The following is a 27558-nucleotide window of genomic DNA, read 5'->3' on the forward strand; positions in this document are numbered from 1 at the left end:
CAGAGATGAAGATGCTGAGGTTCTCTTTGGGAGTGACCAGGATGGAGAGGATCAGGAATGAGTCCATTAGAGGGACGACACATGCTAGATGTTCTGGAGAGAAGGTCAGAGAAGCCAGACTGAGATGGTTGGGTGATGGACAGAGGAGGGATAGAGAATATATTGGAAGATCGATGCTGGAATTGGAGGTCTATCAGTAGATCAGAGAAGATCAATGGACGTAGTGAGAGAGGATATGATGTTAGTTGGTGTAAGAGAGGAAGATCCAGAGAATAGGGTTTGATGGAGAAGGTGGATTCGCTGTGGAGACCCTGAAGGGAGAAGTCCAAAGGAGAAGATGGTATCTATATATATAGATAAATATATATGTATATATATGTATATATGCCTCTCAGCATGAAGGACCCTGGTTGGAGTCCAACCAGGGTCCTTCATGTGTGGAGTTTGCAATTTCTCCCCGTGTCTACAAGGTTTCCTTCAGGTTCTCCGGTTTCCTCCCAGAGCCCAAAACATGCAGGTTCATGTGAAAAAAATTGGTAAAATTGCCCCGAATGACAGAGTGAGTGAAAGGTTGTGTGTCTATAAATGTGCCCAGCCATTGAGTGGAGACCAGAACAGGGTGAACCCCACTTCTGTCCCTGCCTTACGACAGCCGGGATGGACTCCAGCGTACCCCACGACCCTTAGTGCAGGATAAGCGGCAGAAGATGTATATATTTATACATATATATATATATTTTGACTTGGTCATCTTGCGAGCAGAGTTAATGTATGTCTCTAGATGTGTCCAGTGATAATCCAGGGTGAACCCCACCTCTCGCCCAACGATAGCCGGGACTCCACCTCCAACCCTGAGTGGCTGAGCGGTGTAGATAATGAATGGAAGAATTATGGAAACTGAAATTTATGTGGCAACAAGACAAGAAAGTAAAAGTATAATTGAGAAAGATAGCCGTGTCAGCGTCTGCAGTCGAATCCTTCTTCATCCCCCAAAGTGATCTGCATCTGCAAGCAGGTGTGGCGAACAATATATTGTCTCAGCCGTCAAACTTTCTGTTTCACTTTAGTTTATATTCTGTTAGAAGTCCGCAAACAAATATTCGTCACTTTTTTGCCACGCAATAATATAAAAGGTCAGAATATGCCTTTATTGCCATGTTATTCCCAGTGACCAATCAGCACACGGCGTGCGTGCAAACGTCATAGAGCTGCAGGCAATCGTCGAACTTTCATGCAAATGGCCTTTTTGTAAATCCCTTATTTATTCCTTAGCCACATTGTGTGTGTGTATATATATATATATATACACACACACACACACACACACAAATATATATATATAAATACAGTTGGGCTCTGACGAGACATGAAAGAAGGTAATCTATTTTAAATCGCGTGGGAATAAAGAGGTATTAATTACACTGGAAGCGGCAGGCAGTCATTCAGTGAAACTTCTCATTTGTAAAATAATAAGCGCGGGCTCATAATCGCTTGTCTATAAATAAGACACGCATACACACACACACACACACACACACACCAGAGGGACGCCAACCCCACTCAATGGAAATATTTACAGAGTTAGAATGAGCCTCGTTCTTCAGTTGACCATCAGATTTGACGAGGAGAGGGTTTGAGTCCGCGGAGGTCCGGCAGCCCACCACCTGAAAAAAAAAAAAAAAAACAACTGGAGTCCAAAGGTGGCTGGTTTTTTTTCCGAAGCGGAGGACGCCTACCTCACGGCTCGTCTGATGTTATCCAAAACCTCTGAAAAACTGAGCCGAATCGAAAAAAAAAAAAAAAAAAAATGAACAGCGTGTTGGAAGCAGGGACGAGCAGCGCGGAGGTCCGCAGATATTACGGGGGTCTTGCTGATCTTATTATCGCTCCGGCTGTTTCTACAGCGGGAGCTCGTGTTTCTGCGGTCAGAAATCAGGGTATCTGCAAGTTTGCAAACAAACGGCTCAGGGCTGAGAGGCTTCCAGTACAGATTCCTCTTAAAAAAAAAAAAAATCCACTTTTTTTCTCATCCACTCGACACGGCTGGGCTCCCAGGGACCCGGACGCGTATAGCCGACTTATGTTTTAAGATTGTTCAAATTAATGTACATTGCAATGAGAATTAAGCTGTGAAATTGTATTTAAATAGTATGGAATTAAACTGAAACAGTGTTTTGATCCAGGGGTTATTTTGTTAAGTTTTGTCCACTGCTTAATTCAATATAATTTTATAAGAGGCTGGGAGGGCGAGGGGGGTAAACGGGAAATTACATTTTGTTTGTGGTGAAACTACGGACTCCCTTAACAGTGTAACACCTGATGGCTTTTCTACCGGACAAGATCTGATTTGGGCGGCGCCACCCTGTCACAGCCAGAGGGTCGCTGGTTGAGCGTCTCCACGGTCCAAACACCTGCAGGAGGTTCATTGGGAGCCCTTAGATGATCTAAATGAGTGACTGACGGGTTAAATGTCGCTATAAAAAGCGTGAATCGGTGGGCCTGTGATGGATCCAGGGGGAACCCCACCTCTCGGCCAATAACAGCTGGGGAAAGTCACCACCTCCATCGCCACAATGACTGCAGGACAAGCAGTATAAATAATGAATAAACCGATGAAAGATTTATAAAATTATAACACAATTATAACAATTCACTGATGATGTTTTCAGTAATATGAAAACCGTTTACCAATGGGAAGTCAAAGTAAATCAATGACTCGCATGACTCAAAATTAAGATATTAAAAGAAAGCATTTCTTGTTCAAAAAAAATATACATATAAAATCAAATAAATTCTGAAAAGTGCATTGCCTGACGGGGCGTTTGTGGTCTGCCGGGCTCGAGCATCACATGGATGAAATCAGCGAGAACTTTGTTTTTTTTTTTATCGTAGCTATCGGGGACAAAGGCCGAGGTGGAAGTGATACCTCTGCAGCCCCCGATGGAGGAAAAGGAAAGGCTCGCGCCGCCACGACTTCGTCATCACTCGTTCATCATGTGCAAAATTCTGGAGGGGCCCGATACGCACCGGTGTGGTCTTGTCGCCGTCCTATCAATAACCCCCCCGCCCGCGGCTGCAGCAGCGATAGAGGAGCTGGAAAAGAGTGTGCAGGCGTCGGCGTCGGAGGGCTCCTCTGGGCGCGCGAGGGGAGGCGGGGGGGAATCAGCGAGCTAATCAGCGGCGAGCGGGAGCGGCGAGGTGAATGCAAGTGCAGCGGGCAAAGTGACGCTGATAGAAGCTGACACTGGGAATTGGGAGAAGATCAGGAGACGTCCTTACTTAAGGAAGCTGTTTCCTCAGCCTGGAAAACTTTGATTTTATTTAATGGAGTCCTCATCAGGAGTGGAGGGGAAGAAAAATATATGTTAAAAAAAAAAAAACAACAGCTATCCAGATATCTTCTGAGATGAGAAAACGAGAAAGATGGATTTGCGTTTGTAGTAACCGGGAGTCTTGTTGTGAGAAATGAGTTCCTGGAAAACGCCGGCGATCACGGCTCGCTCTCTGATGTTTGCAGAGGGTTGTTTGCGCCGGGTAACAGCAGCGTAATTAACGTCGCAGGGGTGTAAATAGCAAGGAAATTAATACTAATTCTACGCAGAGGTATACAAAATAGCCCCCTTTTTTTTCCTCAGCCGCTTGTTAGCTAGGCACACCAAACACACGCGAATGTCAACGCGACACACGTGAGTAAACACGCCGTCGAGCAGGAGATATCGCAGTCTTGCGGCTTAATCTCAATGCAAACTGTCAAATGCGAGGACGCGCCGAGGTTCGGGACGGAGGTTTTTTGTTTTTTGTTTTTCTTCCGCCGTTAATCCACTCGCGCTTACGACCGGGAGATAAAAACTTCGGCTCAGATGAGAGGTCGGCCTGCCAATTCGCCGCTGCTCCTTAATTATTCATGGCCGACGCGGCATCGGAGTGGCGTCCCCTGCATTTAAAAGGAGTTCGTCTTTTTAAAGGTGCACAAACTCTCTCGGAATCGCCCGTTCGTTCGCGGGCCGCGTCCGGATGCCGTTGGCGAGGAGCGAGTAACGACATTAAAATGACGGAGTGCTGGTGAGCACCTTCCGGATGGAGCCGGCTGAGTCTACGAGACAAAAGATGAAGATGGACCGGCCCCTCGCCCCTTCATGCACTGTTGATTTACACATGATGGCCTTTTTCTCCTTCAGACCACCGTCATTGAGAGGAGATTAGATGGGGGGGGCGGTTGGTTTGAACATTAAATATCGCGCAGTCGATCCGGGTGGAGGATGCATTCAGAACGAGAGAGAGAGAGAGAGAGAGAGAGAGAGAGAGAGGGGGGAAAATAAAAAAAAGGCTCTTTTCGCCTTCCCACAAGTCCACCCTCTTCCTTCCTCAGCCTCCAGCCTACCCGCCTCCTGCATTCTACAGTCAACTGATGCTCACTGGAATGTAAGGGCACAACCCCCCCCCCCCCCCCCCCCACACACACACACACACACACACACGCACACACTCCCTCTGCCTTCCTACTCTTTTTCTTTATTTTTTCCACCCCCCCCCCCCTCCTCTTCCTCCCCCTCTTTTCTTCCCTCTTTATCGGCAACTTGTGAATGGCAGCCAATCAGGGGCAGAGTCGCCTCTGCTTCAGCCTGGGTGACATCCACCGCCAGAAGTGATGCACTGCTAGAGAAGGGGGGGGCGGGGTGGGCGGTGGGGAGATAGAGAAAGACGGAGACAGAGAGAAGATGATAGAAAGAAAGTGTAGGGGAGTAAAAAAGGGAGAGAAGCCAGAGAGCTGGGAGCGAAAAAAAAAAAACGTAGCGAGGGAGGGCAGAGAGGAATAGAGGAGCATAGAGCGAGGGAGGGAGGCAGGCAGGAGACTCTCTCACTCTCCTCACACACACACACACACACATATACACACACTTGGATACACAGTCACACCAGCTGTGCTGTTGTCAGTCTTGGAATGTAAGCACTGCCGTGAGGAGTCAGATTCTCCGCCGCCGAGCGCTGCTGAGGAGCGGCGGCGCAGCACCGCACACTCCCCGACACAGATGGATGCTAAGCTGTGAGAACCAGAGGTAAGGGCTTTTTCACGTTAACGTTTTAAGGACGTGTTGGTGTTTTCCTCCGCCACGATCGCCGCCTTGCACGGCGGTGCGGCAACTCGTGCAGCACTGAGCCTCGTGCGGGGGGGGGGGGGGGGGGGAGAGGGGAAAAAAAAAAAAAAAAAAAGTGATTCAACTTCAAAGGGATTGATAAATGTCAGGAAATAAGGAGGCGGGAGGTGGGAAACGAAACTAACTTCAATAAGTTCTCATTAAAATGCATTTTTTTTCCAACGCTGACACTTTGCAACTTTGATGCGGGTAACACCCGCACTGGGATTTGAACGCGAAATGCATCACTCCTTTCGACGGCTGCTTGATGACACCTGTCACACCGTGCACGTATAACTCGCGGTGAGCGAGAGGGGTGACCGCTCGGGGTCACGCCGCAAATTCATAAGCATTAACTTCACCCGTTCATCTCGAGTGCTTCATCACGCCGAGAGCCGGTCCCTGGACCGGCGGGAGAGGGCTGGAACGCACGTATGAGCGCTGTTTTTTGTACGTGCACTTTATATCAGACCTCTGCAGCGTGCATCTGCTGGCTGACAAGCACTGAGGGGATACTTGTGATGTGCAGCAGGGAGAGGAGATAGAGAGGCATTGTAGCGTTCATATCTCAAAAAATTCTGCACGGGGAAGGGAGGGGGGCTGTTTATTGCAGGGTTTTGATAAAAAATAAAAAAAATAAATAATAAAGCAACTCCCAACTCCACCCCCCCCCCCCCCCCTCCACCTCCACCACCCCCACCCTCTCAAATTGACCAGGCAGCTTCGCCGTCACCCGAGTGATACATTGAGATGTTGCGGCGTACGTCAGGTCACACGCGTGCAACGCCGTTATTGTTTAGCGCGAATTAGCCGCTAACAAGCTCCCTGAATTATTGTCAGCTATATGAGGGTGACCTTTCCGGCTGGAATGAAAAGAGGTGAAAATCTGCTCTCCCACGCGAGCACACAGGCTCTCAGGGGCATCCACACCAAGCCGGGCTAAAAGGATTAAACATGAATATTTATTTAGGGGCGGAAAAAGGAAAAATAACAAGTGAGGAAATAATACAGTAAAAAGGCCAAAGCAATGAGACTAACAATCATTTTCATGGGTTTTGTGTTTCCTCCTTAGAAAATGCATTCCTCTGTGGATTTTTATCTTATGTTATCAAAATTCTCCTCTGAGAGAGAGAGAGGGAGAGAGGGAGAGACCCCCCCTTTCCTTTTCAACAAGGAAGTGTGCATTGTATCACAAAATTGCTTAGAGGATTTCAGAACATGAGTTAAAGCTTGCTGAGGTTCGCCGGTCCAGGCTGCTGCTGCGGCTGCGGCGGCGGCGGCGGCGGCGGCGGCTCAGCTCGGCGGCAACGGCTGCAGACTCGGGAAGGTCTAGGGCTCCACCAAGTGGAGGTTCGCTCAGAGACGCCTCTCCTCGGCGCGTCGATACCCCTCATGTTGGATTTATACCCCGTCCGCGGTGGGCTGTCAATATCAGCAAGCAATCACTGCAGCTACTCAAAGTGCCAATCACAATGCGGCCGTACGGCCCAGACCTGTCACCGGGCCTCCTCGCCAGCATCTCCCATCTCTGAACAAGTTTACCCGCACCTCCACACACACACGCACGCACATATGTAAACAGTGTACATTGTAGTCGGATTCCAAGGAGGTGCGTCCACTACCGGGGGGAGTTTATAACACACACCTTGCGGCCGGGATTGGCGTCTATTTACACCCCGTGTCCATTATGGAGCTGAAACAGTGCTTTTTACGTCTCGTCTCGATGTAGCAAAACTTCACCCGCAGCAACGGTTCCTTCAAGACTGCCCTGCGGCCGATTCAATCTGTGAATTTCTATTCGCCGCGCACAGCCAACTTTCAATGTTTATTTATTTATTTTACATGGAGAATTCAATCTGGAGGCCGAAACCGCGCTCTCTGAAAATGAAGCGGTGGAAACTATAATGTCCCTTGGATCCTCCTCGGAAGCATTTATCTGATTTAATATCTCCATATTTGGGGGGAAAAAAAAAAAAAAAACACACACACCTTTAATGACCAAATAAATGAGAATGATTCATGTTATCTGGGTGATTTGAGCGAGCACCCCTCTGGGCGCTTTACACACAACGCACACAGACAAGTGTAACGCACTTTCTTCCTGGAAACGAACGCCGCAATCAAATACGTGCCCACTAACAATGATAAGATATTCATATTTGGTTTGAAGCGATCTTGCAACATATTAATTTCCTCACGGCAGGTTACGACGGTCGATATGCATTCATTGAACAGTTTTTTGGTTTGCGCAGCAATTTGTGGCCTCACAGCAAATATATTATGATGCACTCCAGAGCCGCTGCACACGTTTCTGATGGTTTATAACGGACTAGTTTTTTGTTGGGCACTACAATGTTACGCTAAAATGCAGTGTTTTTGAGGTTTTGATTTACGAGCATTGTCATGATTTGACCTCTACATATACACACATATATATATAAATGTATATATATATATATATATATATGTGTGTGTGTGTGTGTATATATATACACACATATTCATATGGGTGCATTATGAGTGAGGCCTTTTCTCAGTGGCATCAGTTGTTATTTGTAGAGGTTTTAGTGGCCAATGATTGATTATATCTTGCAACGCTGTCGGTCCATTAGAGTGTTTTTTCTTCGTCGTTTGACTCGTTTCGTGTGAATAAAATATTTGATGATAAACACTGGTTTTCCGGTGAACTTTCAGCTTTGACATTTCAAAGTATCTCATCATCTCGATGAGTTTAAACATCCTCAGAAAGAGAGAATGCCTCTGCAGCACACGGAAAGCATTGTCATATACAAGAACATGTCTTCATTTTTCCACAATATGATCAGCAGAGTTGTGTATATGGATTTATGACACATGCGGGTCTGCTGCATTTTCCGATCTCGTCCCGCTGGAGTCAAAAGAAACCATTAAAGTGTCGTACAGACACACACACTTCTAGAAAACCAATGTGCAACACCGTACTTTGCTAGGAAGCGTGGTCTGATGAGCCGCTCTTGTATATCTGATCAAAGACGGTCTTATTCAGCAAAACAAGAATGTATAATTTTGCAGATTACAGAAATGGGAGCAGGGCCCGGCTCCTGCCAGAGAGTCTCTCGGCCAAGATTAAGGATAACAACCCCAGACAACACTGTAAGAGCAAATTTAACAATTTTGCCCCTTCGCATCCGGGCTTCCGAGCCATGCAGGGCCGCCTACAACTTAATCTGATCACGCTGTAAACAACTTTTTAATACACCCCACAATTTAATAGGCCGGATGGGTTAAAATAATTCAGCGGCAGTCTATAGGATCTGGCTGGGATTCAGCGCGCTCGCTCATCCCTTAATGGAGTGTTTGGAGGAAATTCTGAGAAGACACACTGGCCAGTCGCTTAATAGGCGCACAACATCAAAGATTAATATCCAGAATGCTATTAAAACTCAAGGACAGGCTGGAATGATAATTAGAAAATGCAATAACAAGCATCAGACCAGATTAATTGCAAAGCGGCGCTTCACCATTCTGGGAATGCACGTGTCACGGTGCATCATTGGCATGCACAAGGAAAAAAAACATGAATTAAAGTGAAATGCAATTAGAGATGTAGAGTGTTAAGCCGTTTACATCTTTTCCCAACGTAGTCGAAACTATTTATGGACCTGAAGGCCACAAGTATCTCCCTCCCTCACAAGGAGGTCTTGAATTGTGGATTATTCACGGGCTGGCCATTGGTAGCGGACCATCTCGCAGGCTCAAGCGACCTCAAGAACCACCCTAACGCGGAGGAGGAGGAGGACCTCTAGCATGACACGAGTTATTTAAATTTAAAAAATAATTCATTAATCCGTGATCCATATGGCTTATCTTCCAGTGCGGGGTTCACCATGGTCACCAGCCAATCACAGACAAACAACCATCATTCTTATTGAAAGGCCAGTTTAGCCTCCAATGAACCTTCTGCATGTTTTCGGCCTGCAGAAGAACTCTGTCGTGGTCGAAACCAGTGACCTTTTTGCACCGAGGCATCAGCGCTAGCCACTGCGTCAACATGTTTCCACTCAAAAATGATATAAAGCACACACACACACACACTCTCACAAAGACCAATAGTGATGGACTGGTTGTTGAGATTTGCAGCGTTGAGGTCATATTTCCCGGTAAGAAGACGTTTATTCATTTCCTTGATTGTCCCGAAGCCTTTGCCAGATGGCTGTAGTTCAGACGGGATCTCCCTCGAAATACCGCTAGTCCCCTTCCTTATCTTGGCGGTGTCGATGTAATCCAGGGTTTGATAGCTCCATCTGGGGTCATCCTTATGTTCCCCCGACTGTATGTAATCGGAGTTATGGGTACACGGATTGTAAAGGAACATAAACACAAACCCCTGCCTTTAGATGCTATACGCTGAGCCGCCTTTGTCGCTCGGTGCAAATCTTTTGTGTTCGGCAGCTCTGCGGCTCGTATGCCGCGGCTGTGCGATGCGATTCGTGTAAAGATGCCGCTTAAGTTCACGACAAGTACCATCGGAAGTTCAAATCTGAAAAGTTTAACCGGGGGTTCAGACTTTGGAGATCCATCTGCTGTTGTGATGAACTTCCTGAAAGGAATTCACAGCTCTGCCCGATCCCAGGGTACGACACCTTGGCCAGACAAGACACAATGCTACGCTAGACAAAACTCAAAGTGGATTGTAAATCTGGGGCTGTTTCCCATCTTGCATCCAATTTAGTATAATACAAGTATTACATGTGACATTAACGTCATTCCCAGACTGTTTAGCGCACCTGAACGTAAGCCGCATTGGCTAAAAAATAACTAAATAAATCTTGTGTACTTGTCCACAAGCCGCAGGTGTCCCTGTTGTAACAGGAGATATTTGCACAAAAACTTTTAATTAAATCCATAGGGTAACATCCACAAATACATATTTGAAAAGCTTTTTTCCAAACAGCGCCTGGAACACAGCTGATGAAAAAGATGAATAATAAATGGTACAAGGAAAAGTCCATCTATCCATCCACTTTCTATCCCTGTTTTGTCCTACTCTAGCTGACGGCGTTCCCGGTCTTCCTTCTGCGCACTAAAACCGTTAAAGTCGTCGTCTTCGGTGTCGGAACTGAACGGCCTCAGAATTTCGCGGTCATTTCGTCGGTCCGATGTGACGAGGCTAAATGTTTTGGCGGCGTGAAGCTCGTTAGCCCAAAAAAATCTGGAAATGGCGAGATATGTTCATCGTGAACCCTTTGTGAGGCAGTTTTTTTTTTTTTATTTCTCACCGCTTTGCCATTTCAGCTTTTGCGTTTAAACTCTTTCTCACTCTACATTGATAAATGCTGTTTTTTTTTTTCCTTAAGTGTTGAACTATTGACCAAAACGGTCGCGGTTGGATCGTTACCATCTTCCTGTGAATGACTCAGCCGTGCCCGGGCACCACTTCTGTGCTCAAGTCATAATACCGCCAAGATACTGCGATAAACCGCGCGACAGTTACGTGAGGATTTAATGGAAGTGTTGAAGGGTAAGAACGGGGGATGGTTGTGGGTGAAGAGCCAGCGACTCAGCACGAAACCCTACAGGGTCGCTCGTGCCGACCGGCCGTCCGGGAACTCGGTGACCCGCGAGACCGGCCGTCCGGGAACTTGGTGACCCGCGAGCGCCGCCCCGATTCCGAGGCCAAGCTTTTCTTTCGGTGCTGCGACCGTTTGCTATTTGACGGGAGCTATCGGGAGATACTGTAAGCGCTTCGGTGGTCGGAGAATTTGAAAAGGAACGCCGGTTTTACAGTCTCAGCAGTCTGCGCGCGGACGAGCCCAAACAGCGGCGGCGCGGCTTCAGATCCCATTAGTGACATGATTGCCTGTTCAAAGGATTACGTTCATTTACATTCCCAACTCCTCTTTCCCCACAACATGATACTAAATTAATGTAGACAGTAACGGGCTCATTGTTTTAATTCCTGTATTGACATTTTAGACCTTCTGAAGAGGTTTGAATGGAGACAGAGTATCCCGCCCGCGCTAATGTGTCTTTACATGGCATTCCCCCGGGTGCACAATGAACGCTTGCCACGATAAGGCTGGGAGTCCAGCCTTTAGTAGGAGACCGTGCTAAATAAGCAGTAAGAAAAAAAAAAAAAAGAAGCGCAGGCAAGATTTATTAGGATTAACTTCCTAAAGAGCATAAATTATGCATGTGTGGCCAAATTACCTATCAGGACCATTCCTGTTGGGAACATTGAACTATCAGAAAAGAGACCGCTCGTATTACATAACGCTTTATGGACGCACAGAACCCGACATAACCACGTGTCTCTTTGGATTATCGTCATTTAGACTGCGGGGTGGGTTTGTGCGGTTATTGGATGCAGTGACTAATTAAAGTTAAATTCGGGGCAGGACGGGTGAATGGGCGGAGTGATCTCCCGATGGCTAAAGGATGAGTATGTTCTCGGTATAGCCGAGTCCTGTCGAGAGGGATTCGCATTACCTGCGCGTACTCGTGATTATGGCGGTGACAGTTTGAGGTGAGCAACCGGAGATGCCCTTGAATCATTTGTGGACGTTCATCATTTGCTACCACGCGAGCCCGAGTCGCTGTTAAATTCAATTTATAAAACAAATTGGAAAAGAGAAAAAAAAAAGAATAAGCGACTCACTTTGTGAAGACGGCGCGTGTCAGGGACGGATGCCACGGCCACGTGACGTCAGATCCGATGTTGGACAAATGATGGCGCCTCGGCTTGAACCCAATGTCGGGAACCGTCACGGTGCTCATCGGGGGGAAAAAGAAGGCATGGAGTTGTTAATCATGGAGAGAAGTTTAATTTATCGGAGGATGTGGGGGGAAAAAAGAAGAGAAAAAAAAAAAAAAAATCCAATACGGGTCTAATGTCAAACATTGACGTTTGATGTAAAACCAATCAATCTGTGTCAAAACATTTTAAAATTCATAGTGTCGGCGCCATTGCAACGGTGGATGTGGCTCCATCAATTGGCAATTAGTGGCATAATTATATAAGGTTGTGCTGTCTGTGTGTGTGAGTCTGTGTTTGTGTGTGTGTGTGTGTGCGCGTGTGGCGCGCTATTTGGCAAACAAAGAATATTGATTTCTTTTTTTTTTCCCTCTGTCCAATTGTTGTTTACTTACATAAAGCACACAGAAGAATCCCTTTGGCCCGATGGTATCATTAGCCGAAAACGGGCAGAGCAGATTCCTATTGAGCCTCCATATGTGTCGGTGCAGTCATTAGTGCACGTGGTGGTTTAGTGCCTGCCAGGATTTAAGGTTCACAATTAGATACGTGTCACGACTTTGGCGATCTCTTGACTGGAGGAATCTTCTTTTCTTTTTTTTTTTTTCTTTTCGCAGGGACTCAAAAAGGCGTCGGTGTGAGGAATACAATGCCTGCTGTGGTGTCAAACCATCAAACCAGAAGCTCATTACAATAAATCACCAGTCGCCCGGGACGTTTCACAGCTGATTGGATACCATGTTTACCAGCCAGGCTCTGCTCCTCCTGATGCTCTACATCCCGTGGCCCGGCATCGCCCTGCCTTTCACACCTGGGAGTTTGGGTGCTCTGTTTGGGTCAGAGAGCGACAGGGGGGTCCTTCAGCGCTCCAAGCGAGGGTGGATGTGGAACCAGTTTTTTCTGCTGGAGGAATACACAGGAAACGATCATCAGTATGTTGGCAAGGTAACGTGCGCCTGCAGACGAATTACACCGGGCCCGGGCTGTTGAAAGTAGTGATGTAATTGGCCGAAGAGAAATGGTCTGACAGAAAAGTGCAGGTTTCTCCACGGGCTGAGTTAATTGACGCGTTCAGACGCGGCACATAAAGCGCTGCCTCCGCTCGGAGTGCCTCCTCAGATCTATAGGTTCTATCGCTTCTTATCGGACTCGCCGGGCTGGGATATTTATAACCTGCTGCCAATGAGGTGCAACATTTACATGGAGAGTTTATTATACGGAAAATGCAGCGATTTCTATTGATGCATTAAACAAATTGAGTCATCATACATATATACACGTGTGTGTGTGTGTATGTATATATATATATATATATATATATATATATATATATATATATATATATATATATATATATATATAAGAACATAAACATGTATATAAAATCTAAACACTCTTATGTATACAATTCAACAACAGACATTTGCGCGACATATTTTGCAATTATTTAAGCTGGCATGCCATTTTCACAAAGTACTAAAAATTCACCGGGCCGTTTCACGTCTGGCCTGTTTGTACATGAAGACACGTCATCAAATAGAGTTGTATGGGAGCTGTTTCTGCAATGACAGGTGTTTTATCTACGTGAATCTTCAGAAAGCTCCATTGGTTATAAAAGAAATTCAATCAATCAACGTCAGGTCAAGGCCCAGACAAGTCGGTCGCGGTCACAGAAATATGACCAAACGGGCCCCGCCGGCTGACAGAGAAACGGCTCTGGGGATAAATTGTGCAGCCGCGTGCGGCGCGCGTGACGCACTTTACCAAATAATCTTCAACAGAATGAGGAGATTTGTTAAGACCCACCTTCCCCCTACCCTCCACGATCACAGGTTCTTGTCAGCTCACCTCTGCCGGCACTGTAAAGACAGGTGTGATGAGAAAGAAACGCTACAGTTATCAACTCGAGGGAAGGAAACGTGGTGACTGTCGACAGCCAATTTTCTCAGAGGAAGCCGGCTTTCATCACGCACTTCATTCTCCGTAGTAAACAAGTGTCTCGCGTGAGGTGGAGTAGGGGGGAAATGACAACTTCCTCTGCAGAAACCATCATCCCGACGCGGTGAGGAGAAAGGAACATCAAAAATAAATGGAATAGGGAGATAAGCAGGAGATAGAGGGAAAACATATCAATCAGGAAAAGGCCAATGCAATGCACCTGCTGCTATGTGATGAAGCAGCAAAGAAAATGCTAACTGTAAACGGGGTTATCGGCTGACGTGCCGCAGCCGCCGCCGACGGTTGCCATGTGGCTTTTTCTCTCTTGGCTCTTTGATGCCCGACTCCTGCAGCCTGTCAGCAATTGCGTTCGCCGGTTCTCCGCTTTTCCGCCGTCCAATATCATTCATTATTAAACTGTCCACACACAAAAAAAAAAAAAAAAAAAAAAAGGCAAACAAACACGAAAACCCGAGGCTGTGATGAATTACCGAGGGCGGCAGAAACAGGGCGGCCACACGCTGACACTCTTGCTTTACAGAGGAAGCCGTGGCGATCCGTATCGCTAATTCCATCAATTTTACTTTGGCGTTTAGGACTCAGAGGAAGACTGCGGCGGGGACACGCAGAGGGACGGGAAACAGAGAGCCGAGGCAAAATAATGCAAGAAAAACAAAAGAAAAACAAAAAAAAAAAAAAGGCACTTTAATGCCCACCACAGAGCCATCAAACCCTCGACGTTCTTCCTCATAAAGATCATTTAATGGCATTTGCGGTGCACTGTGGGAGGCCTTGTTTATTTCACATTCAATCAAACCTTTTTCAATCGGCCCACACACACACACACACACACACACACACACTGTCACTCACTGTTTGCTTCCCGACGACGGCAATCGCACACAATGTAAAGCACGACTCTCTTGTGCTGCTTAGCCGTTGTGCGGGGAGGGAGTGCGTGCACGGCTGAGCTGCGTGACACACCGGCTTCTCACTGCTTCTAGAAGGTGTTCAGACGGTGCAGTGAGGCTTACATACTAAGTGCTGCAGACTGACACCTCTCAAAATGATTAGTAAGGAAAAATAACTGCATTAGCGGTTTTTATTGCCACTTACTCTTTTTTTTTTTTCGGATGGCCGAGAAAGGTGCTTATATTTTTACGGCTGTAAACGTAAAGCGCACGGATCAAGCCCGAACCCATCAAATCCCAATTGAAATGACTTTCTCAGGGCCATTAATACGTGCGAGCACTCGGCGTGCAGCTGCGGCGCCCTACTTCTTCAGAAGGGGCTGTGAGCACTCGCAACGCTGAGCAATACATGTACAAACTTTGCATCCCGGAGCGTGAGCGGACGGTTTGAAACCAAACAAAATCCCATTTCGGTCCCTGTGCCTAATAAACAAAACATATTGCCCTCAATGCCAGAATTCCAATTATTTCGATTTGGAACATGTTAATGGGTTCCACTAAAACCAAGGATTTCGCAGGGGTCGTGCCCACATTTTTTTTTTTTTTTGCATTAAACTTGTAGGGCTAATAAAAACACAAAGCGCCCTACAGATACAGTAAGGTATTACTTTAACCTGCATAAAACACATTATACGGGGATTTAGCGGTTAAAAAAATCTGTTTAAGAGACAGAGTGAGAGAGGATGGAAGAGTAATTATTCTGTATCCATCCAGAGCTCTATTTTGCTATCTCCTCTTTGCAGCACCGAGCAATGCTCACCAGAAACCTGACAAGAATTGCCAATGATTTCCTTGCCTTACTGACAATTCCTCAGTGTTTGTGCAAGGCGATTTAACTCATCAAGGCCCTCTTCTGTGCTGCTGTTGTAAGGCCTTGAAAAGGCTGTTTTTGTGCAGCGAGGCCTTGAAAGGAGAGCCACTAAATCTCAGCAAATACATTGTGGTAGTGCATACTTTTTGATTTTTTTCTTTAAGGTTGTGTTGAGGTAACAATGCTGTTTACGTCTACCTTCCCTTTTCTTTCCTACGAATTCCGGAAACTGAGTTCCGCGCACATATCTTTAACGTTGTTACCCCCGGTGTCCACGAAGGTGTTACCCTGGGTAAAACACTGTGGGCGTTACAGAACGTTACACCAGGAAGTTACCAGGGGATTTTCTTTTCTGAGCTAAAATTGCACTCTGTGATTTTCATTTGTAAAAAAAGCAGAATTTGGGGGATTTAGAGTTGAAAAAGGGGGATTTCAAACGGATCGTTTTTTCAGGTTGGTGTTGGAATAGACTGAATTTAATGTGAATACTTGCATTCATTCATTCTAGCGCCGATATATTGGACAGTGATTGCCTCCATGGTGTACGGCTGAAGAATTCATAATCACATACTTTCAAAGGACCGGTTTACCTTGCAGGAATCCATAAAGCAGCCCTTCGCTCATCATTATTACAAAGTACAAAGGTTGGCCAATGGATGGCGACTGGGGAAAAAGAAAAGTCTTTCCCCAAACTTTATAGGGGTGAGAAATATAAGCCAGCAATAATTTAGAGGAACGCATATCTTCCGATAACTGCAAAAACAATATTTGTCAGACGGAAACCAAACGTAAGAATCACGGAAAAATAGCAACTGAATAATCCCTGAATCCAAAGCGCAAAGGAAACCAGGCACAATAAGAGTCACCGACAAGGCTCAGATGAAACGCAATTCAAAACACAATTCCACTTCCCTTGTCAGTTTATGATGCTAACTTCTGAAATGACTATGACTGAATCGGGGTTGTGTGGTAGCAAGAGGCCAAAACTTGTCCTGATAATATAGGGGTTGACAAAATAGCATCCCTGCGCTTTACGCCGTCATCTGAGGAGCATCTATAAGCACCGTTTTTCTTACATTAGAGATGTAGAGCCGAGCAAAGGTATTGTGACGACGCGTCGCATTTCGTCTCAGGGGAATAATAGCCGCCGCAAAATATGAGCCCATTTGAATGCAAAAAATTCATACAAACACACTCCGCTGTGCCAACATTAGCCTGTCATTCATGGTAAATAGCGAGAGCAGCCTTCACATCTGTAACACGTCATGAATTCACGGTTCACCGGTCTACGGCTCGGGAGTTAATTCATATTCACAAACAATGAATAGACCATTCCTGAGCACAAATACATGTGGAAATTCGAGCGGAGTGATATTCCCCTTTAATCGACTCGGAATAATGGAGTTCATCTGCATGAAAATATTTTCAAACACATCGGCAAATGCTGTGCATATTTTTCATTTGAACTTGTCAGAATCTTGTTTTTTCACGTGCCCCCATTTTTTTTTTTTTTTTTTTCATTTTAATTCTACAGAATAGCTGTAGCTTCCCCGCAATCCCTTTCCGAGCGCCATCCGAAATTATACTGTTGACACGACTCTCCCGACTGTAAGAAAAATAAAAAAAAAAGAGTTTCCACACAGCATGCAGACATTAATATTAATAAGCCGCTGACGTACATTATGTGTCCCTAACTACTTGTCATTTAAAAACGTGAACCCATGAGATAGTGCTCTAAATATATCTGGTGACAGATCCAGCTCCGTAATGAGCTTGAATCAAGTGTCTGTCACGGAGCGCGGCCATTATTTCTCCGTGACACTAAGAGCTGCTTCAAGGTGATGGATAGGTCAGAAGTGACTAATTTTAGCAATTGTTGCTGCAGGTCAAATTTTTTTATCATTTTTCAGAGCCGCAATTTGGAAGACAAATTTTACGGCTAAGACGGGTGGTCTTTTGTGAGGAGACGACAGGATCTCCGGGGGCATTTTTGTGAGGGGTGAAATCAGCGCCTGCTCCGGGGAGGTACTTTTCAGCCGCCCTAAAATACTGCCGGTCCAATCCAAATCAGGAGAGGCATTAATAACTTGGGAGCACAATGTGGCTCCGGACGCAGCTGCCAAACTCACGCGTCCATCTCGTACCACCTTTGTGGTTTAATTAATTCCACTCATCTTTGTTTAAGACTCATCGCTGACAGCAGCTTCTTAGGATCCCATTCACTTCAGAACAATGATTTATTATGTGTTGTGGTACAGGGAGGCACACACACACACACACACGGACAGGTATTAATCTATAATTAAGCCAAATTTAGAGCAGCAATTTAACAATCTATTTATGTATGTATGTATGTATGTATCTATCTATCTATCTATCTATCTATCTATCTATCTATCTATCTATCTATCTATCTATCTATCTATCTATCTATCTATCTATCTATCTATCTATCTATCTATCTATCTATCTATCTATCTATCTATAGTGTTATTCACTACTATTCACTAGTGTTATTCCTACTACTATTTATTATTGTTATGTTTTACTTGAAACTCTGGCACAACAATTTCCTTCGGGATAAATAAAGTTGCTCGTATTCTTATTTTTATATTTCCTATCTGTATGGTGGAAGACAGATGTTCATCCACAATTAAGCCAAATTTATAGCAACATTTTAAATATATTTAGAGTGCTATATAGACAGCCAGATAGGTAGAAATACAGATATATACACAGGACTGTCTCAGAAAATTAGAATATTGTGATAAAGTTCTTTATTTTCTGTAATGCAATAAGAAAAAATAAAAAAAACTTTCATGATTTTCTAATATTTTGAGATAGGATTTTTGAGTTTTCTTAAGATGTAAGCCATAATCAGCAATATTAAAATAATAAAAGGCTTGCAATGGTTCAGTTGATTTGTAATAAGTCCAGAATGTATGACATTTTTGTTTTTGTAATTGCATTACAGAAGATAAAGAACTGTATCACAAAATTCTAATTTTCTGAGACAGCCCTGTGTGTGTGTGTGTGTGTATATATATATATATATATACTTATATGTGAATATATATAAACATATGTGTGTGTGAGTGAGTGTGTGCGTGTGTGTGTGTAGTCAGTCGTGCTCAATAAAGATCTACCACGTGTCTTCCAGCATACAGTTCGGCTTTGTATTTGCAAACACCAAACCAAAAAACATGCATTGTGCATTGTGATGCGAAGTTGAAAGTACCAATTTGCTAGAAATCACCACGGTAACAGTACCTCTCACAATACTTTACAAAATCTACTGAACAGCTTAAGATGTCAATTCTCTGAAACATCACGAATCTCTTTTTTTTTTAAAAGAGCATTCAAACACCAGCTTTGAAAACAAGGGTGCTACTTGAACAAAGCCGCGGTTGAAATGAGAGCTTTTTGCAGAGGCAGTATGGCGAAGGCTCCCACCGCCTTCATGGATTGGGTAATAATCACGTGGCAACATTGTGATTTGTCGCGTCGTTTGTCGGAAACTCTTTGCTTTCGAACGGGCGGGGAGACGGCCGACGCGGGGTTGTTTTTACTGACGCAGCCGTTCATCCAGGTCACCTCCCTACACCAAGCGTGTTGCTTAATGGAAGATATTGAATTCCCCTCTTTCTTCTTTCATATTTACTACAGCCACAGCAAGGCTTCTGCCACTCAAAAAATTCAAGTTGCTGTTGTTTTTGCGAGACGTATTTACTGCCTATCCATCACTCTCAAAATACACCGACAAGGTAACTGAAGCAATTTGTTGATAACGGCAGTCGTGCACGGGGGCCTGCAAGTCAAGGCAATTAAATATTTTTGGTACCCGACATAAATCAAAAAGAGCCAGGCTGTCGCCCCTATCGGTTCTCTGAGGGCAGAGAGGAGCTAAGAGTTCACGCTCATTACCTTATATCAGCTGGAGGAAGAGAGAGGACCTTAAATTAAGGCTACCGCACCAATAGAAGCCTGGCTCTATGATTATACATTACACTTAAGAATGCCTTAACGTCACCTTAAGAGGAAAGGTTAATTTCACCCATTCCGGTAATGAGACGTTTATTTATGAAAGGATGCGTCTGCGGTAAAAGTCTATGAATAAAAATTAGGTCTCAACACATTTGATGGCTCCTTGAAAATGACGCTGAGATTTGGGGAAAATAAAAGTAGCCGTTTGTTTTTTTTCTTCCTTCCCACCAAACTCTCAATTTTAATTTTGAAATAGCGATTAGTGTGCCAACGAAATTAAACACTTATTCTTTCCGTCATCTATCTGCACTCGGGAGTCGCTGGAGCTGATCCCAGCTGTCACTGTGGCCGAAGGAGGGAGGGGTTCAGCCTGGATCGATCGCAGGGGCCTCATTACGTCATAAAAAGATATACAACTATTCACTCTCTCATTCACACGTCATAGGCAGACCAGCGACCATTAACTCTCATTCACATTGTCAAATGGATATAGAAGTATCAACACTCCCATTCACACATTTAGGGTCTTCAAGAACCCTGAGGAACGCCACGCAAACTCGGGGAACACATGGACACCCCAAACAGAAAGGCTGGAATCCAACCAGGGACCTTCTGGCTGTGTGGCAGAAGCTGGAACCACCTGCTCCCATATATTCTCTACCACGGCACTGATAAGACCCAACTGAATTTTGCTGCCGCTGTCAGATTAGTCATAAAACGGTAACAATGCCAAAGTGACAGGACAGATAAGAAGCCTTGCGTAACTCTACTTCTTACATTCTAACTCCCATCACACGTCATTCCTGCGCTTTCCGGAAGCTCTCATGGACCGAGTCTGCACACAAGATATCCAAAATCTACTTGTAATTGTGGACTTGAAGGTAAAACGTGCTGGGTGGCTATGTTTCATCCGGTTTGTGAGTGGGGGGAGAATTGTCTTGTGCTTTGTTTTCTACCTGTTCTTTAAGATCACCATCCTAACACGGCAAGTATGTTCTCAAGATCTCCCAACATTGGCTTTTGGAGGAAAAAAATAACCAATAAGTAAATAAATAAAAAAATAGAAGCCCTCTGGAATTAACAGAAGCAAGTATTGATTTTCTTTTTTTTCCTTTTTGCCAGGAATAGAACCACCTACAACCTCAGAAAAATAAAGGCCATCCGACATAATGGCTACTTGTAATTCTCCCCGGGTATTCTGAGAAGACTGGCACTTGATTTAGTATTGGCACTGAGACAATCATGCCATTTCATCTCATTAAGCATCACAATGGATTGACATTCCTCAAGTTTTATAATTATTAGGTCTCCAATCAGTTCTTTTCTGGGGCTGCCACTTGTTCTCTTACCTGTATTGATGCGACGCGTCTCTCGACTTCCAGTTGCACTCCAACATCGACAAAGGCGAAGGCAACGTGAAGTACATCCTGACGGGGGACGGGGCCGGCACCCTGTTCTTGATCGACGAGAAGTCGGGGGACATTCACGCCACCAAGAGGCTGGACAGGGAGGAGAAGGCCATGTACACGCTGCACGCCAAGGTCGTGGACAGGAACACCAACGCCGAACTGGAGCCCGACACGGAGTTCAACATAAAGATTCATGACATCAATGACAACGCGCCTAGATTCGCCAAGGAGATCTACTTCGCCAACGTGCCGGAAATGTCTGAAGTTGGTGAGTTTTCTGTTTGTTTGTTTTTTAAGTGGGCAAAGAAATTGGGTTCTAACACAGCCTGACATTGATAAACTGAAAAAAAAAAACAGTAAAAAGGAGCTGCTGCACTAAAAAAGGCTAAATTTAAAATACCAAACAATTCTAGATTTAATTCTGATTCATAATTAATCAGCTTCTGTCAAATAGCACCTCAGGTTGTCTGCTGCCTTGTTTTTGGCAGAGAAATTAAAGCTTGCTTTAATCATTTTATGTTACCGTGAGAAATCCCGACTGCCTCCATCCACAAAACAAACAAAGAAAAAACAACAACAAAAAAAAAAAAATCAGTAATGAGTCTGGTATTGATTTCAAAATCAAACAAATGACATTGCAGTCCTTCAAGATGGCAACTTTATGAAATCTGACCGAAAAGGTGCAAGTGTTTTGTTTTTTTTTTTTGCAGGTAATGACTGCTCTGAAAAGCAAAGTTGTTCCTGTTAAAGTTGCACTTTAGTCAATTGAAAGATTCAGACTCAATTGGAAGATGCCAAACATTCACAGGGCTTTAGCTTTTTAAGACGTAATGATTTCTAGGCTTTCTGCTTTAAACCATTTTGCAGTCGCATGGGAAAAAAAAAAACTTTAACTGTTCACCTACATTTTCCTCATTTAGACAAGGTGTCTCATAGTCTGGTTCTCTTTCCCCCGGCGTGGATTGATCTACGCTACCATGGTACTTCCATGGGAGACTGAAACGTGAACCTTCACAAAACTCTGGACCAAATTAGCGGCTTCAATGTTCATCCTAAGCTGTCGCCTCTCCAAATAGATCAAGGCAAAACTATTTCTTTTAGGAAAACACGAGGAGGGTCTTTTTTCGAGAGCCAATCATGGCAATTTGGAGGTTGGAGTGTGTCGAGAGTGCGACGCAAGTGACGACAGAAAAGATGGCAAACCCAATAATGCATTTATGCTAAAATCCCAAGGTTTCCCCCCTTCCAAGCCACACCTTCAGGATTCCTGACTCCTGCACATTTCAGTTGATTTGCATGCTAATCTCAAGCAATGATAACCTTGCGTTTGCGCGGCACTCCGCAAACACCTGAGTAGCACACGTTCGTGCATCGGACTAACATCACTTTATCCTGCCGGAGTGCTAATTGGACAGTGATGATGATTTCTGAAGCAAATTGAGCTATTAATATTATACAGTTTACTTTCTTTTTAAACTTTTAAGGGAAAAAAAAATGGTGTGTCCAGAAATGCTAATTGTCTTATTCGATACTGAATATATTGAGCTGTGGTTTGCTTGAATTGGTTTGATGAGTGAATTATTAATGACACCATCAGGAATCATGGCGAACATCTTTCCTGTTCAAAAAACAGAGCGCGAGAGATGTATGAAACAGTAATAAACAGCCTTTAGAGTTATATGTTATTTTTCTGATTTGTTTGTCAGGCTTATTGGGCATTCATAATCCACCGTACAATTTTCCATTTTTTAATGGGCAGTAAAATGTCGTATGTTTAGGCCGTCACATTTTTTTTGGTTCCCAATTAAGGATTTGCTTCATTGCACTCCTATCCAAGTCGTATAAATGTACCGAACGCGGTGAACGAAAACAAAGCTCAACAAAAAGCGACGCCCGAAACTTCAAATCAATTCTCAATTACCGCCCTGCAAATTAATACATGTGAGCAGTCAGAGGTCATTCAAAACCCAATTATCTAAATGACAAATAACAATATCCCATTTGAAATTCATAATGCGCCTCTCTTAGGTTTTCTCGGCGGCAGGGACGGAGGTAAAAGGTGGGCCGGGGAGGGGTCACCGCGGCTCATCTCTGGACTAATAAACCGCCTCGCGTGTCGAGAACCGAACACGGCGGTTAATCAAGTCAGCCGGGCATGAAGAATCAGCGGCCCCCCTTTCATGCTATCAGTTCTGGGACTAAGTGGGACAGATGTTCGGGGCGGTCATTAGTATGCATGGAGACAGTGGGACCCGAACAGGACACGGCAGAGGTCCCCTTAATGCCAAGGACAGTATTTGTTATGTGGCGCGAGTGATGACCCCCGTCGGGTACATAAAGGCGAGCCGTATCATTCGCTGATGGAAATAAAAAATAAACAAGACACTCGCATGCGTAAAAATATGACATATGAATTATTTCAAAGAAAATTCACTGCAGTTGAGCCATTGGAGAATTACATGAGAGTCCTAATAAGGCATATTTGATGCATAATAAAATCACACCCTCCTCTTCTGGGATGAGAACCACACGTCGCTTCCATGTGCGCCGGAACCCACGGGTTTGAATTTTACCACAACCTTCTATGTGCATCTAACATTTGTGAGCAGGCTTTTAATGTCTCACACCGGCGTGTATGCTTTCAGAGACTGGAGGGTTTGTTTTTTTTTTAACGCAGAACCTGAAATTAAATAACCATTTTTACTCTCTGAGGGAAAAAAAAAAAAAATGATACATCTAATTTACGTGGTTAGACAGCTCAGAGAGCAAATACTCTCTTGTTTTATGACACGGCTTCAAGCCCTATTAACGTAAAGTGTAACTGGATTACACAGCGTGTTCAACAACCGCTCAGCCCTTTGAGTCAGATGGATAAAATGGTGATTTTTAATAATTATCTGGTATGGTTCCTCCCCTTCTTACAGGTGAGACATGCACACTGAGCTCCTCACAGCTATTAACAAATACATTTATGATTTACATTTAGTTAACCTAATACTTATTACTTCTGTAAATAAAGAAATAAATGAAGTGGAGCAATCATGGTTTTTCTTTTTTTTTGCGACCCTATACCAGTTTCATTGTTCAAATCGAGCAGAGAATGGGTTAATGATTCGACTAAATCCTGCTTTTGTACAAACACATCAGAGCTAATTAACTCATGAGACGCGTCCTCGGCGTGTGAGAGCACTTCACAGCGCCGAACTGGCATATTATATCGGGCCAAATGAAAGGAGAGCTAAGAGGAACGTGTCACGTAAATAATCTCGCATCTCCCCGGCAATGACTCTGCACGTTTTCCCTCACAGGTACATCCGTTGTCACCGTGACTGCCACCGACGCGGATGATCAAACATACGGGAACAGCGCCAAGCTTGTATATAGCATTCTGCAGGGACAGCCGTATTTCTCTGTGGACTCCGAGAACGGTAAGCCGGCACCCGTTTCCAGCCTCTGAGTCGCCGAGAAACAGACCTTGACGGGTGGCGGGTAACTGAACATTAAATAAGCAGAATGAGGCCGCTCGTCGCGATTTGTAAATACTGCTGTAAATATTACATTTTACATCATTAAAACTGTTAAGGGCCGTGTAAACGTCCGGGGGGAAATCTGTGAAAACAGGAAGGTCCTTTAAGGGAAAAGGCTCTGGGGAAGTCACCCAGTGCGCTTGACAGTAAAAGATTAATTTAGGAGGGAAAAAATAAAATAAAATAATCCGAGTGTCCAAATAAATTAAACGTCAATTACTCTCGGCCCTACGAAGGAGAACGTGGACACGATCGAAGCGATTCTTTTGCAGGCACCATCAAAACAGCCCTGCCCGGCATGGACAGGGAGATAAAGGAGAACTACCAGGTTGTGATCCAGGCCAAAGACATGGCCGGACAGATGGGCGGCCTTTCGGGGACCACCACCATCAGCATCACCCTCTCCGACGTCAACGACAGCCCGCCACGCTTTGCCAACCGTAAGATTGTTTTCTCTTTACCCGTGTACGTCCTTTAAATGTACTCCTGACATTTTCTTTTTTCCACATCACTCTCACGTGCAGACTCCTTCCGCGTGACGGCCGTGGAATCCACGGTCATCGGAGGCGCCATCGGCCGCATCAAAGCGGACGACCCGGACACGGGACGCAACGCCGAGATGGAGTACAGCATCGTCAACGACCACGACATCTTCAACATAATAACGGATCAAACCACGCAGGAGGGCGTCATCGTCATCAAAAAGGTGACTCGTGCGGCGGGATCTCTTTCTAGGAAGGGTTATTATATTTAGAAAGATTCAGTGGACATTCCTGTTCCTAAGGTCACTCTTTAAATGTTACGGACGCCACTTGGCATTTTCATAGCCCCGCAATTTAACGAGTCCAAAAAACACTGGCACCGTAACAGGGTGGTACAAAGCAAAGCGGCCCGTGGATAAACATTTAATATCTCCTAAAAGTTCAATTCTAATTAATGTTATAATGTAATTTTTGTCTCAGTGACAGGCAGGGTGTCAACATCACTGGAGCTTTAACTTAAAATGTTCCCAAAACCTCAGATAATGTCCTTGTTTGCTGTTGACTGCACGCTGCATGAAAGCGACGGTCTGACATAATCTGCATCTTATAGAGCGTGTTTTTCAGCCGAATTTAAGACGTTCTTAAAAAGGAATATACAATGTTTTGGTCAGCTCACCCGAGGAGCGGAGTTTTCTCTCGGCATCAGAGTTCTCAACTTCAGCATCTCTGAACGTGTTCGTCCACCTGTCAAAAGTAATGAGACGCAAATTCCATCAATTCCGAAATGCTCTTAATTTCACGCAATTCATGCATTCGTGTCTTAAGGAATAAAGAAAAGACACGACAAAACACTGTAATGTTGAAAGAAAATGCAGGGTTTGACACGACCAAGGGATGGGACACATCCCTCCGGGGTGAAGCTTTGGTTGTTTATAAGGACGTGAGAAGAAAACAAATGATTGAATGTGATATCGAACTGAAATTATGTTGACATTTTACAAAAAAAGCACCAGCTTTTTCTCGGTGTTGAGCAGGTATCCTTGCACATGCATTTCGGTGATCACCCAGAGTTTCAACAAATGCTGCAGATGCTTCTCGCCTTTAGCAAAGCAGTGTGGTAAAGGTTGAAAATCAAGCTGCACTTTTCGCTTTAATATCACTGCTCGCACCGAGTCGTTCCACCTTAATATTATTTTCTCCCACATCTAACACAGGGCATTTAGGCAAAGAACCGCTTTGGATTAGAAACAGCTCGCTGAAAACGTTGACTCACATAAGAATGGATATGTAACAGAATTTACTCAACAGCTGCAGTATAAAATCAGATACCTTAAGCCTTTGAAATGAATAATTCCAAACGGCATTTGCAAGAAACTCTTTTTTTTTTTTTTTTTTTTTTTTTAGTTTTCCCAGAAGACCTTACGAGATCAGTCACTCACTTTGAATTATACCCCCCTAATTTAAAATACGGATAAGATAACGACAGACAAATGAAACCGGAAAAAAAAACCTATCGAAATCCTGGAGGCGGACTGTTTCCTTTTTTTATGGAAAAGTTTAATCCTTGACTTGTGATACCCTTTCATCTCCAGGCACTGGATTATGAAAGCAAGAGGGACTATGAGTTCAGAGTGGAGGTGACAAACACATACTTGGATGCAAGGTTTACCCACGGCCTGCAATTCAAAGACTTCGCCACGGTCAAAGTAACGGTGGAGGATGTGGACGAGCCTCCGGTCTTCTCCAGGAACCCTTACATCATCGAGGTGCACGAGGATACAGCCGCTGGCAGCTTCGTCGGCGTGGTGTCCGCCAAGGACCCCGACGCCGACAACAACCTAGTCAAGTAAGACGCAGTCAGAAGCAAAATTATTCAGTGTGGAAATATTTACAATTTGGTATCCCGCAGCGGCTGGATAAAGCAAAGGTTCCCTCGCTCGAGTGGTAGTAAATCCTTTATTGTGCAAATTTGATTGCTATAAAACTCACTGTTCCAGATTTAATCATTCCGGTTATAAAATCAATAGACAAACAAGCAACACATGGTGGAAATACAGTCTCCTCTAATCAGTTTTTCATTGTGAGAATGAAAATATGCCCATTTGGTTGAATCTAATCCATCATCTGAGCCATGTGTCAGTGCAGAGGACGGGGGAAAAGGATATTATTCACGGGTCCCCATGATTTCCCAGTGGAAGATGGCAGTTGCCCTGTGAAGTGAATACAGACACTGTTTATTTCCCAGAATTATGTAAGCCCTCTGTGGAAATGCAAAGTCAAAGTGGCCTAATACGCTGTATAGATTCACATGGCTAAGTGATGCCAGTCTGCACATATGGTGCCCTGCGACGCTCTGTCCGTGCACGCCGCTTTGCATATACAAATTCCAGCAGAACAGAAATGGCATGAATTAATAAAAAGTGCAAACGGCACCATGTTTTCATGGGAGCTTACATATGTTCACTTATTTACAAGTGAAAAAAACATTTTTTTATATGATATAGTTCATATTCATGACTTAAACCTGAAATAAATGGCCATTTTTTCTAAATACACTGCACATCTGTT

The 27558-nt window shown here is 44.5% G+C and overlaps 1 protein-coding gene and 1 long non-coding RNA gene across 3 annotated transcripts in view; one reads left to right on the forward strand and one right to left on the reverse strand.

The window, feature by feature from the left end:
* Positions 1-1355: 1355 nt before the first annotated feature.
* LOC147231578 (uncharacterized) lies at positions 1356-26782 on the reverse strand. The gene is made up of 8 exons (XR_015106467.1): positions 26664-26782; positions 25667-25734; positions 20922-21071; positions 13675-13727; positions 12615-12771; positions 12264-12386; positions 11773-11886; positions 1356-1664 (listed from the first exon to the last, which is right to left on the reverse strand). It is a non-coding gene; the product is annotated as an uncharacterized LOC147231578 (long non-coding RNA).
* Positions 2242-27558, forward strand: part of LOC147231579 (cadherin-10-like) — a 34971-nt gene continuing 9654 nt past the window's right edge. For both annotated transcript variants that reach the window (XM_086150466.1, XM_086150467.1), the window contains exons 1-7: positions 2242-5057; positions 12486-12813; positions 20955-21249; positions 24290-24409; positions 24781-24948; positions 25033-25214; positions 26583-26836. In XM_086150466.1, the coding sequence (XP_086006592.1) occupies positions 12607-12813; positions 20955-21249; positions 24290-24409; positions 24781-24948; positions 25033-25214; positions 26583-26836 (1226 nt within the window). In that variant the 5' untranslated portion in view covers positions 2242-5057; positions 12486-12606. The remainder of the gene's footprint in view (positions 5058-12485; positions 12814-20954; positions 21250-24289; positions 24410-24780; positions 24949-25032; positions 25215-26582; positions 26837-27558) is intronic.

The sequence above is a fragment of the Fistularia commersonii genome, chromosome 8, assembly GCF_037954325.1.
Source record: "Fistularia commersonii isolate RoL2024-O1a breed Wild chromosome 8, RoL_Fcom_v1.0, whole genome shotgun sequence".
In the NCBI taxonomy this organism is placed as follows: Eukaryota; Metazoa; Chordata; class Actinopteri; order Syngnathiformes; family Fistulariidae; genus Fistularia; species Fistularia commersonii.